Below are 14,348 nucleotides of genomic sequence, written 5' to 3' on the forward strand. Positions count from 1 at the left end.
CAGTTTTAACCGAACTCCTCATTGAAAACCAATATATTGTGTTCTGTTGGTTCGCAAAAAATAGTTTTAACCGAACTCCTCATTTAAATCCAATATATTGTGTTCGGTTGGTTCGCAAAAAATTCTAAAACTAGTTAGTAACCGAACTCTACCCATAATACAAAAAAAAAAAAAAACAATGTAACCAAACTGTGTTATTTTTCCCACTATGTTGAGTTATGATAGAAACGAACTTTGCCTACTCTGTTTGGTTTGTTCGCAAAAAATCTTGACAAACCGAACTCTTCACTAATTACATACATGTGGATTTCGGTTAAATATGTTGTTGGGTTAAAGTTTGCGAACCAAACGAACATTACTCTGTAAATCCTATAAACAAAGTTCGGTAACATGTCTGTTTACCGAACGACTAAAACCTCCATTAAAGAGCGAGTTCGGTAACCTGCGTGTTTGGAAGAAGTAACTGAACTACACTTTCAGATGAGTTCGGTAACCTGTTCTTCACATAAGGTACCCGAACAAGCCCAAATCTACTCTAAGACTTTGCAGTTTTTTGAAAATTTGGACCAGTTCAACCAATCTAAGCTTGAAGCATACCTGGGTACCCAAATACTCTTCCTCCGGTTGTGGTTGGTAAAATCCATCGTTTTTCATGTATTACTTTTTCATCTTCTCTAACTTTACTCTCTCAATAATTCTACTTCTTTTAAAAAAACCCATCTAATTTTTTAATCTCACTAATTATCTTTAACTTAACCATCTCACTAATCATTACACTAACTAATCATTACCCAAAATTAATCAGGAGTGTAATTTAGGTATTAATATAAATATCTAGATAAGGAGTGACCTAGATTTACTCCTAATGTCTTTACCTAAAATAAAACCATGGTCCTCTAAAAAAACCATGGTCCCAAAAAATGGTTCTAGTTAAATCCCATGCTATATAAGACCTAATTTGATGCAATTTGATTGGTTCGCGGCATGTTTTTTCGTTTTTATTTGGGTTTCGGGTTTGAGCAGTTGATGATCAATTAAACTTTTGCTGGCAAGTTCTCTAGTCTCTGTTTATTCTCTCTCATTATTAGTTATCTCTACTTAACTTCACGTCAAATTTAGGGTTGATGTTTTGTTGGTTTATTTTTTGAGTTTATTTCAAATTGGTTGATGTGTTGTGAATTAGATACAAAATTTACAAGTAAAGATCTTCTGTATGTTTCTGAAAGTTTATTATCCTTGTGAAATCATATTCTTGTAAGCCTGATTTCGAGGTTACTTTGGGATGCTAGCATAAATGAAAATGATATATGTCTATAAGAGTCCACTAAAAGAAGATACAAACTTTTCAAATTTCTGCATTTCGGATGAAATAGAAAATTTCTAATCTCTACCTTTCAGAGAAGGATATAAGCTGAGATGCAAAATTTCTAAATCTCTAACTTTGAAATTTTGGAAGTTTTAATACCACAGACGGTGTTTAGAATTTCTTAATTGCTTTTCATTGCTAACACGTCGTCCACATCTAGCATGCACGTAATTATGCAGCAGCACACGTTGTGTTCCCCTTAAAACTCTCTTTCTCCCCCTAAAACTCTCCCATAAGAGAAACTCAGCAACTTTAGTTTTGCCGACGGCTCAAATCCGTTCCCATTAAATCCCTCTTCTTCATCTGTTCATGTGTGGTGATTTTTTCTTATTTTGTTGATAGTTTTAGGTTTTCTCTTCCCTATTTTCTCTTCTACTATTGTTTTCTTATCCATGTTTGATTTATCTTACCCTTAAATCTGACTACAGTAATAGATCTCGGTTTGATTATTCTAGTTTAGATTTGGGTTTTTGTTATGGATTTTTGCGTGTTTGCTTCATCTATGAAGAGTTTGTTCAAGAGTTGGCACATGATTTTCAATGGAGAGAAATCAATTACTGCAGCAATAAGAACGACATCAACCTTAGCATCGAAATCAAAGACAGAAAATCCAACAACAAGATCAAGTTCGTCATCAACATCATTTGTTCTAGCAACTGTTCTCAAGAATCCCATGTCGATTCATCCCAACTCGGCCCGATTCAGACCTCTTATTACCAATTCAGAAGAAGACTTATGTTCCTGTTACTTTGAAAACTTTAGTTACTGTCACTTATGAAAATCATAGTTTTTATTACTTTGATTCACTTGTATTTAGCAAAACTTGGTTGGATCTAAACAAGATCCCATTGCTGCTATGTGCAGGGATGCAAACTAGTCTTGTTTGGTTAGTATGGCCAGATGTGGTTATCGCTTCTAAAAAAAACCCGTTTGGATCTTATTAAGATTCCATTGCTATTATACACAGTGATGCAAACTATTCCTCACTGGATTGTTTGGCCACCTGATATGGTTTGGTCCTCTTGGATTTTTGAAACGGCCAAAATGTTTGTACGGGCACATTTGTTAGGAAAGAATTGGGGGAGATGTTATAGACTCAACGATAGTATCATGAACTTGAAAAATTCGGTAAGGTTTTCCGACTACCATAATCGGACTTATGAATGAATGTTTGGAGGTTTTATTCTTCTTTTTATGAAAAAAAAAATAAAAACATAATTATGCAGCATGTAGGTGTGGAGGGGTGAGCATGGACCGGTTTTCATCTCATCCGCATCCAATCCAATACACTATAGATTTCAAATTTGGTATCCACATCAAATCCAATATCCAACGGATTTGCATCCAATGGATGAACATATTGATTGCGGATAATCCAATGAATTTGTGTTAGTTAAAATTTATAATGAAAAATAAAGCCTATATAGATGACTTCTTATAGAACCTACACATTTTATATATGTATATAAATATAGAAGTGTCATGGACAACACTCCAAGCAAACACATAAAAATTCTAAAACTATCCATATATTTACTAGAAAATATATGAATACCTTAATCTAACGGGTATGGATGTCCAACGGACTTTCAAGATCGCATCCGGATCCAATCCGTAATCTGTTGCATTTTAAAAATTCAATCCGCATCCAACCCATTAACGAACAATCCGGGTATCCATCCGCACAAATACGGTTGGTCCAGGTTAAATCCGCGGATTACAGATAAAATGCTCACCCATAGGTGTGGTTCTAATATAGGAGCATTTGCCACACTCATCGACTTTAAGCCCATTTAATAGTGACATGTTAACTTACACACCCTTTTCCTTAGAAATGGGCTTGTATGGCCATCCCAATACCCAGGCTCAATTTTGTTATGTTGATTAGGGGTGAGCATAAAAACCGTAACCGCGGATTTGACCCGTATCCGTCCGTAAAATTGCGGATTTCACCCAGACCGCAAGATGTATGGGCCGGACACGGATGGAGTTCTCAAATCCGCACGCGGTGCGGTTGCGGTTGCGGTTGTCTTTTAAAAACCGCGGATTACCCGCACCGTTGTTTCCGAATATGTTATAAAGGTAGTTGTGTTAACAAATGAATGTTTAATGTGTGTGTGGGCGTAACTGGATACGAGGGGTCTTTCTTGAAGGTCTGTGAAGTCACGCTTTCGGTGCTTAAAACACACAGACAGACTAATGAGTTCTTGAAACTTTCATTCATGATCCTCATGTAGAGTGGACGAAATCTCACAAGTCTAGTGGAGTGAAATAGTCATTTCTTTCTCTCTAATTCATTTCTCAAGACTTCTCTGTATGTGCAAAAATGAGGAGCTTTCAGATTGAATAGGATGTGAAAATCGTAGAGTTAGTACACTCAGCGACCATGCCCGGGTCAGAGACAGACAACACACATCGTAGAGATTTATTTCCTAGTCCTGCAATCATGCTAATCTAGTTCCTCCGCACCGTTGCGGTTCTCAAAGCCCATTTATACTAAAGCTGTTAGTGGGCTTGGCCGAAATGGAACATTTTCTGTTCTAAAATTAGTGGGCTTGGCCTAACAAATCCTGTTACCAGTCGAGTAACAAGATCCTTCCTAGAGATTACCTTTAGAATATCGGATAAGGAATGTCCAAAAGCGTGACAAAGTCAAAGTTACCCTTTTTTTTTAAGAATAAAATAAAATAACCTAGTTACTATCTTTAATTTTAGAATTAGGCTGAATACAATTTTATACTTACTCATACTCATTATTATGGGAGGTAAATTAATTGTAGACCCATCTACGACTAGATCAAACAAGAATTATTAATTTTTATTAGAATGGATAATTTTATTGAATCTGCAGGAAGTAAATGATAAGGATACCGAAAAATTTTGAGAGGTAAAGAATAAAATAAAAAACCTTTAAAAAATCGGAGTTGCTATTCCTTTCTCTAATCACAGCACTACTTACTACTCACCCACATCTAGATCCTAGATTTGGGGAGTGAAAACCCCTTTTGGTCAGCAGGTGGGTCACAGTTGAATAATCATGACCAATATTTTTGGGACACATGGATTTGAGTGGTAAGTAGCTTAGAATAGCATTTCCGTTAAAAAATAGCAAAAAAAGGTAAATCCAAGAGTTAAAAAAGCACATAAACTAGGTACCATAATTCATCTTTGAACTTCCATCCGAAGAAAACTTATAGCAAATTTCGTGAATACCATGAAACCATTATCACCAAATCTACCCAATACCACTCCATTACCACATGAAACAAATCCCAAAATGAACACCATCATACACAGTATCAACTACTCATAATAAAAGAAGATCTTGGCATGTTCAACGCTCAAAAATCAGAAGCAATCGAAGACAACCTGCCGTCTTCAACTCCTATAAAAAAGATGCAGACAACCCTTCTTTATCAAAATTACCATCTAAATATCGGGGAAAAAAACCCTGCAAAGTCACAAATTTTGTTGGCACGCTTCCTTCAGCATAACCAAGTTATTGAAGAAAATCCTTTTCTCTCCACTACCAACTTTGAATCTAAATTGAGCACAACCATTAACATTTTTCCAGCCAAACGAGATGAAACCCTAGCTACCATCGCCATACTGACAATCCATCCATCATATATCCGTTGATAAACGTCATCTCTTCAGAACTGATAAAGCAAGTTTAATGCCTAAAACCACCATTGCTAACCTGGACAAGATAAACCAAAAACTAACTCGGATCTAAGGAAGGATAAAGAATACCTAATTCTAGAGAAGAAAAATACCGTCCTCGGGATTTAGTCCGAGAACCGGCTAGAGCCTAATTGAGTGATGGCAGAATTTTTAAGGTTAGGCGAAGGTCGAGTTTGAATTTGCTAGTCGTATCTGCGCTTGACAGTATCTACGGTTGGAAGTTTACAATTTCCTAGTCTTAGATAGGTATGTTCTTCGTAAATAAAAAACTAAACCAGATAAGGCTAGGAAATGTCGTCGTATAACCTAGCTGCCCATAGGAAATTTACTTTAGGGTATATTAATTAAATACCCTTAGTTTTGACATCCAACAAATATACCCTTATACAACAATAAATATAACACTATCATTTAAAACCTTATCCATTAAAAACTAGATTACTTTAATACCCTCACTTATAATATTATTTTTCATTTAAAAATCTTATCCCTTGATAAATTTCTTTCTTTAATACTTGACAACCTCCACCACCACCACCGCCACCACCATTCCACCACCACTAGTACTGTTACCCCACCACTCCACCACCACCACCACCATTTACTAACTACAACCACCATCAATATTCCACCACCACCACTGATATTCCACCACCACCACCGTCATTGAAGATGTTGTCACCGCTGCTGTCGCCACCGCTACCACCACCACCAACGTCGCCGCCGCCCCCACTGCCGCCATCAAAATTAGGTGTCAAAAATAACTTTACTGACTAATATTCAGTTGTTTTTTTTGCGTCAACAATCGAAGTTGATCCCAGTGAATGGAGTCAACAACCAAAGTTGATACAAAAAGGTGGAACCTAGAAACAATGTTTCCAGATTATAGTGTCAACAACCAAAGTTGATCCCTTTAAGTGGGATCAACAATTGAAGTTGATCCCATTAAGTGGGATCAACAATGAAAGTTGATCCACAAAAAATGTGATCAACAGATAGCGTTGACAGCATATATACGAGTCTGTTTACTGTAAAAACCAATAAACCTTAAACCTGCAAAATGACATATCCTTAAGAAACACAAGAGTAACAAAAATTTCTGCAACAACCATCTATGATACAAAAAAACGAAATGATTTTTAGGAATGAGTGAACTTGACGTGAGTCGAACACGCATCATCTGACGTGGAGTCAGTCATGCTACCATTGCACCACAAGACTTTACATCTAAAAAATCCAAAGGCACGACCAGTACCATCAGTCAAACAACAATACACAAACCAACAAGAAATCAAGCTAATTTTTTTAACAAACATGATTTAAACTACAAACCACTATACTAATCCAAGAAAATGTTGTCAACAAATAGGAGTCAGTAGTTGATCCCATAGAAAATGTTGTCTACAACAGGAGTTGATTCCATAAATGGGATCAACAACAGTTGTTGATTCCATAAACGGGATCAACAACAGTTGTTGATCCCATAAAAACTGAAGTTCATAGACCTTTCATCCATGGAAGTTAATACCTAAGAACCGTACCTGTAAAATTGATCTGGAAAAGTATTGAATCCCACCACCAAAAAAAAGAATAACATTCACCAACACCAACAACACCACCACCACCACCCAGCCGCAAAAAAAAGAATAACATTCGCTATCGAAAGTTGTTATCATATTCTGAAGGGCTTGAACAAATATAATCCATAAGTGTTAGCATCTAATAAACAAGTACCTAAAAGGTCACCATACAATTCTTCTTCCTCAATACCAAATTCTTCACCATTTTCACCAGGTCCATCAAACTCTTCACCGGATACCTAAGAAACTCATATGTAAACTTAGTTCTTAATAATGATGATGCTAACAAAAAAAAATTATAGGAAGAAACAGAGCAAGACTTGTTATAAAATTAGATCAAGAAGGTGGAAGCTCCGATGGATTTAACATGCCGAAGTTTATGGAACATCAGAAGACCGTCGAGAAGCAAAGAGCGGTCGATAGGAAATTTCAACACAAGGAGATTAAAAAAAGTAACCTTTCTCAAGAAAAATTTGTGAATGACTGTGACAAGCATAACATTCTTCAAGCTGACACTTCAATTATGAAACCCCAACAAAAACATTTATGGAAAATAGAATTTGATAAGATTCAAGCAAAGATTGAACAACAAGCTGGATTTAATAACAACCAACATGGTGGTGATGATGATGAGTGAAAAAGCGGGGGTCTAAAAACACCATCCAATATTTCGCTTAGCAATCTGTATGGACAAACTCGAATATACTTTTAAGAGAATAAACAAGATTCAATCAATTAAAAGTACATCAACGAGTTTATATCTCTCTCTCTTGATTTGATTTCCTCAAACAGAAATTGCGAGTACTAATCAAATACAAGGAATAACTTGGATGGTAACAAAGACCAATATCCAAGGATCAAATCAATGAAAATCACCAACCAAAGGTTGGATTACTCTAATTGATGATCTAACGCACAACCTGTACTATTTCAATTATAAAGATAAAACAATATAATGCGGAAACTGAAATAATACAGACACCAGAAATTTTGTTAACGAGCAAACCGCAAATGCAGAAAAACCAGCGACCTAGTCCAGATTGAACACACACTGTATTAAGCCGCTACAGACGCTAGCCTACTCCAAGCTAACTTCGGACTGGACTGTAGTTGAACCCCAATCAGTCTCCGACTGATCCAAGGTACATTTTTACTCCCTACGCCTCTGATCCCAGCAGGATACTGCGCAATTGATTCCCTTAGCTGATCTCACCCACAACTAAGATTTTCTACGACCCAAAATCACTGGCTTTGACAATAAACAAATCTGTCTCACACAGACAAGTCTATCAAAGGATCAATCTGTCTCCCACAGAAAAACCTTAAAATTTTTGTTCCGTCTTTTGATAATAATCAAGGTGAACAAGAACCAGTTGATAATTCGGTCTTATATTCCCGAAGAACAACCTAGATAAATCAATCACCTCACAAAAATCTTAATCGTATGGTAGCGAAACAAGATGTTGCGGAATCACAAACAATGAGAAGAAGATGTTTGTGACTACTTTTTATATCTTGCTTATAGGAGATATTAATCTCAAGCCAATCAATCTGATTGTACTCGTACGATAGAAGATGCAAGATCAGATCACACAACTACGATAAAAGTAATATCGGTCTGGCTTCACAATCCCAATGAAGTATTTAAGTAGTTAACCTGGATTTTAGAATAATAAATCCAAAGGTTAAAGGATAAAAGACTCTAGCACGCAAACTAGTATCACACGTGAGGTGTGGGGATTATTTTTGCTGAGTTGCTAGATGTCCCCTTATATAGTCTTTCAAATCAGAGTTTCGCCTTGGTTACAAAGCAAACAATATCCACCGTTAAATGAAAACCTGATTTAGATTCAAGCTAATATTTCTCAACCGTTAGATTGAAAACTTAGCTTGTTATACACCAATGAAATGCACGCTTCTAGCTAGGTTTGTTAACCGTACCCAAACGTGTACATTGTTGGTTCAACAATAGTTAACCAAAAGGTCAGCCATATGAGCATTTCATACCAACCATATTATTCTTCACCATAACTAGTTCAAATGACTCAAATGAACTAGTTATAAAGTTGTTCAATTGCAAGAAAATCTTATGTACTACACAAGACAAAATTGAATCAAAGATGATTTGGTTCACTCGAATCGGTTCATGAAATTTATAGCCACAGTTTGCAAATTGCATTCCTTAGTCTTTATAAGTTTAAGTTCAGAAATCATCTTCAGATATATAACATTCTTAAGTTCGCACACTAGGTTTCGCGGATTTAAACATCCGGGCAGAGTTTACAAACTCCAGCAGAAAATCTCGGCAAAAACTTTCCGCCGGTTCGCGGACTGGTACTCACGCAACAAGTTTGTCAACTCCAGCAGAATTTCTCGGGATGAGAAGTTCGGCAGTTCGTGGACTGAGTTCGAGGAATTGGCAACAAGCCATTCTTCTGGTTTCTCTTGATCAACAAAGTTCACAAACTTTGGTTCAAGGGATAGGACTTATGCACATATGTGTTTCCACAACAATACTTATGTCCATCACTGGTTATGTAATCTAAACTCTCATTCCAACCATTGAAACATTCTTAGAGGACGTTATATAGTTGTTACACCATTTCTCGTCAAAGCAATTTTCAAAGTGATTGAAACATATCATGACTTTCGTCACTAGGTAAAGATAAACATGGTCGAAGCGAAACGCTTACCAACACATATTTCGAGATATAGATAGGCGAGGTGTACTCAGCTTGAAATACCAAATGTGTATAATCTAAGTCTATATATAACATACGGCTGTTTGTCTCAAGAAGTAGGAGATAGAGTAGATAGACTTTTGAGTGACAGATAAGTTCAAGTCTTCACATACCTTTTTGTCGAGAAGTTCCACCGATTCCTTGAGTGGTTCTTCTTCTTGTATGATGAATCACCATGAAGTCCTTGAGATCAAATGCACTTTCTATCCTAGTCCGAGAGTTAGCTATAGTAGACTAGAAATCAAGACTTATAGTTTTGATCACTAACATTGAAAAACATGCTTGAGATAGCAACGCATGCGAGTTCGACCGAGCAATGCTCTAACAATGAGGATGAGTTCGATATAGTAGAACCTCTAAATAATTGATGTATTAATTTAGTTTTTAATTTGAAGTGTTGCATCTTAATTTGATATGTTGTTGTTCCATTCTACTTAATATTAGTTTGAAATGAAAAATTAATTAATTTAAATTTTTTTAGCAGTCTACTTAAATAAGTTTCTCTCGTTAACTTAATATTGAATAAAACAAACTATAGAGAAATTAACAGTTTAAACTAAAATATATAACTTAATAATTATATAAGATTCACTCTCAGATCTTCTTTTAAACTGTCTAACAGATTCCGGTTCCGAATGTAATTAGTCGTTTGCCCATAATTTCTTGCAGGAATGTCTCTTTGTGGTTTAATCTCATTCCTCAGATCTTCATCTTCATAATTAGTCCACTCCTTATCGCGACGGGTTTCCTAAATTACCATGTTATGAATAATTATGCAAGTGAGCGTAGTCTTGTGCATTTCATAAGGACTCAACCCACGATATGACCCATAAATGATAGCGAACTTCCCCTTGAAAATTCCAAAAGCGCGTTCCACATTCTTCCTCACCCCCATTTGGCGTTCGTTAAATTGCCCGTATAAATGGCCCAATGCACCGGCAGGGAGCTGACAGTAAAATTGAACCAAGGTTAACCATTTTGGTAGATACCATCCGCAAGATAATACCCAGGAGTGTACTGGTGGACGTTGATTATGAAACAAACTTGGTGAAAAATTCCATACTTCAGATCTTTAGACGGAGGAGACTTGTGCAAAACATTAATATCATTTTATGAACGTCCGGGAAGACCAAAAAAAAAACATGCCATATCCAACTGTAATAAGAAGCAGCGGGTTCAAGGATAACGGTTGGTTTCAGATAATGACCCTTATATTGATATCGACCCAATAAACATGGCATCCTTGACATACCTAATGCATACGACCAAGAATACCTAGCATTCCTGGGAATCTCCTATTCTCATCCTCCCTCAATATTTGTCTAACATCTTCCTTACTTCGAAAAATAATGAAAGGTAAGTGAATGAAGTTGTTTTGCTCAAACGAAGGTACTCATTGTTCGCATCCACTGGTTTGCCATAACCTAGAATCCTTGGAGTCGAAGTAAGTTTTTGTTTAGGACTATAACCTCTATTCAGTGCATCAAACTGATAATTAAATTGAGGTTCTACTCGAAAAAGCTCTTGAATAATCTTTTTCACCAGATGCCGAGGCATGCGGAATCGACGTCAGAAATCTTGATCAGAGTACATACAATTAGGAAGAAAATAATCGTGCATCAGCTTCTGGTGGTAAAATTCCCTTCCTCTGTACGTATATGTTTTTGAGAATACTTCTTTTGGCTTTGGAACTCTATCTAGGTATTTGACCTGAATGTACGAGCATCAGAGTGTCGATTAGTTTATTATCTTCAACTTCCTCGTTGTTAAGTTCTTGCAACCTCCTTTGATGCATTTCTTGTTGTAATCTAAACCGAGTCATAATAACATTCCTCTCTTCATTGAATCTCTCCATTGATGATTATAAAATTTAAAATTAGGGATACAAATACAGAAATTGGTAAAATATATGGGCATATATATACAGGAAAAGTGGGGGGAAATAGCCGCTATAAAGTAGTTGTTGAGTGATATAGTGTCAAACAAAAACGATATAAAGAAAATCGAGCAATGGTAATTATGCCAACAACGGTATTCACATTATCACCAACGCTTTTTAACGAATAACTGTCACTAGAAACTATGTCGCTCAGTAATTTTTTCATAGTGACGCAACTCATTTATCATGCCACTAGATATGCCAAACAAGTTTTTTTAACCTTGTGCATCCGAATAGGTTTCTTTATTTACCACCACTATTGTCAGATTTGTCAACGTAGCTCCATTAAAACTACATCAACTTTCTCTTTTTTCTTTAAAGGTCCAGTCTTTGCCCTTTATTGTGTAAATACGGATTGGTGGGTGGCCCACCATTTGACTCGGATAAACTTGAGATGATTCTGGAATGTTAAGTTCCACCTCCTCAACTAATGGAAGGTAAAGAACAGCCATATTTACTTGGTAATTAAGATTTTGAACACCACTATTAGTGGACACATTACCCCATACATGTTATGCCCTTGTAATGCCGACTTACTCACTTTAACTATAAATAGCAAATTGGTCGCTCCTTTTTGTATGTATGAAAGACTAGAGAAATGAAAACAAACAATTCTCCCTTGCTCATTTTACTTGTCTAAATGTTCCCTAGCTAGTTTTAGTATTTAATTAATTTAATGCCTCGTATTAGTACTCTGGTGTACTTTTGTAGCTATACCATATAATTGCTGTGAGATAACTGAAATGTAAAGAAGCCGAGTGACACTGTTTCATAACACCCTTCCTTTTCTATTTATTTTTCACGTATCAATGAAACGATCTTTCCTAGATTACAATCACCCGCCGCAGGAGGAGGTAATAAAAAGTGCATGAACATTCTCTGCAATCTCCACAGTGGTAGGGCCGCAGGGCGGTGTATATCCCAAAGGCCTTAAAGTTGTTTTTAAGAAGCCGATGAGTTTTGATTTGCTAAAGAAATGCTTGATTTCTACTCAAACAAAAGTACCTCCAACTTGACGAATTAAAAGAGAGACTCACTCACAAATTATATGAATAGATAATTACAATCATTACCGTTTTCAAAAAAAGCTAATAAAAAAAATTACTCTTTTCTTCAGTGCCCTCTCCTTTTTCCGTATCATATCTCCCTCTTTCTTCATTCACTCATAGCTCTCTCTCTCTCTGTATAGACTAGAGCAGAGCAGAGCACCATTGAATAAACAAAGAAAAATACACCACAAAAGAAGACGAGAAGAGAAGAAGAAGATTAATAAATCATCATCAAAACACACACAAGAAGAGAGCTTAATTATTGAACAGAAGAAACCAGAGAAATGAAGGAATTTATGTTTATTTGTTTGTTAATTAGCATCTCAATTGTTGTCTCTGTAGCATCATCAACATCATCTTCTATGAGAAAGAATCTACCAGTACTATCATTTGATGAAGTTTATAATCATCTATTTGGAGATAATAATCTTGTGACTAATTATAAAGATGATGGTGGTAAAACAGTTCATCTCTTGCTAAACAAAAGAACAGGTTCAGGGTTTGTTTCTCAAGACCTTTATCTTCATGGGTTTTTCAGTGCTTCTATCAAATTACCAGCAGATTATACAGCTGGGGTTGTCGTTGCCTTTTACGTAAGTACATACTTTAATTAATTGATACTAATGCAAAACGGAGTCCTCTATTTATCTTTTAGTAATTTTTGCTTAATTTTTGCAGATGTCAAATGGAGATATATTTGAGAGAAACCATGATGAGTTAGATTTTGAGTTCTTGGGCAACATAAGAGGAAAAGATTGGAAGATTCAAACAAATGTGTATGGAAATGGAAGCACAAATATTGGTAGAGAAGAAAGATATGGTCTCTGGTTTGATCCTTCTCAGGATTTTCATCACTACTCCATTCTATGGACTCAATCTCACATCATGTATGTAATCATCATCTTCCATTTTTTACTTCGTTTCCTAATCTTCATTCTTGCTATTTTTAGTTCTCCTAATCAGATTCCTCCATTTTAAGCTGGTTATAGTGACACACTGACGTTTCCTTTTCTCAAGAGATAAGGCTATTTCTTTTTAAGTATTTTGGTGCTTTTTCCCACACCCACTATTTTGTCATTTTCCTGATATTTTTTTCTTGAAAAAGTGAACATTCTTTTATTCTTTATTTTGTATATAATAGTGGAGTAATAATTTCGTGTAAATATTTTGGGTGGTGAAAAATTTGCTTGTAGATTTTATGTGGATGATATAGCCATAAGAGAAGCGAAAAGGAGTGAAGGAATGGGTGGAGACTTCCCTTCAAAGCCAATGTCTTTGTATGCAACTATATGGGATGGTTCAACTTGGGCTACCAATGGTGGTAAATACAAGGTAAATTACAGATACGCCCCTTATGTCGCGGAGTTTTCCGACCTTGTTCTTCATGGTTGCACGGTAGACCCAATTGAACTATCATCCATCACTTGTGATAGTGATGCAACCACCAACAATCTTGATATCATGAGTTCAATCAAACACACACTCTCGTCTGATCAGCGGGTTGAAATGATGAAGTTTAGAGAGAAACATCTGATGTATTCGTACTGCTACGACCACACTAGGTACTTGTCACCTCCAGCAGAATGTGTGCTGGACGCCCCTGAAGCCAAGCGACTCCGACAATTCGACCCGGTAACCTTTGGGAAGGGACCTTCTCCTAGTCACAGGGGTAAACGCGGTCCTCGTCGTAGCCGAACGAATTCAGTTGTCACCATTTGAACAAGATGGTAGAAAAAACGGCTTTGTTATACCAAATTTGCATGGACTATGTTTTGATCTCTAGACCTATTGCCCACTACTTATTTTTTCATTTGAATAGATAAAACAATAGTCCCACATAGATTAAAATTTAAAGAGTTTTAGACTTAAATACCATAGAATTGGCTAAATGGGCATGGCCCTTGGGTCATTAGACTTTTGTGTGAGGGGGGAAAGCCTAGACTAGGGCAAGGTTGCCTTTCCCGTACAGAGAAACATCTCTTACGCATG

General features: G+C 36.3%; 1 protein-coding gene across 1 annotated transcript; it reads left to right on the forward strand.

Moving 5' to 3' along the window:
- The first annotated feature begins 12,400 nt into the window (after nt 1-12,400).
- On the forward strand, nt 12,401-14,199 carry LOC113347691 (probable xyloglucan endotransglucosylase/hydrolase protein 28). Its single transcript, XM_026591363.1, has 3 exons — nt 12,401-12,952; nt 13,038-13,246; nt 13,553-14,199. Exons 1-3 carry the CDS (start codon nt 12,644-12,646, stop codon nt 14,076-14,078), a joined length of 1,044 nt encoding a protein of 347 aa, XP_026447148.1. The 5' UTR covers nt 12,401-12,643; the 3' UTR covers nt 14,079-14,199.
- The last annotated feature ends 149 nt before the right edge of the window (nt 14,200-14,348 follow it).

The sequence above is a fragment of the Papaver somniferum genome, chromosome 2 (genome assembly GCF_003573695.1).
Source record: "Papaver somniferum cultivar HN1 chromosome 2, ASM357369v1, whole genome shotgun sequence".
NCBI classification, from domain to species: Eukaryota; Viridiplantae; Streptophyta; class Magnoliopsida; order Ranunculales; family Papaveraceae; genus Papaver; species Papaver somniferum.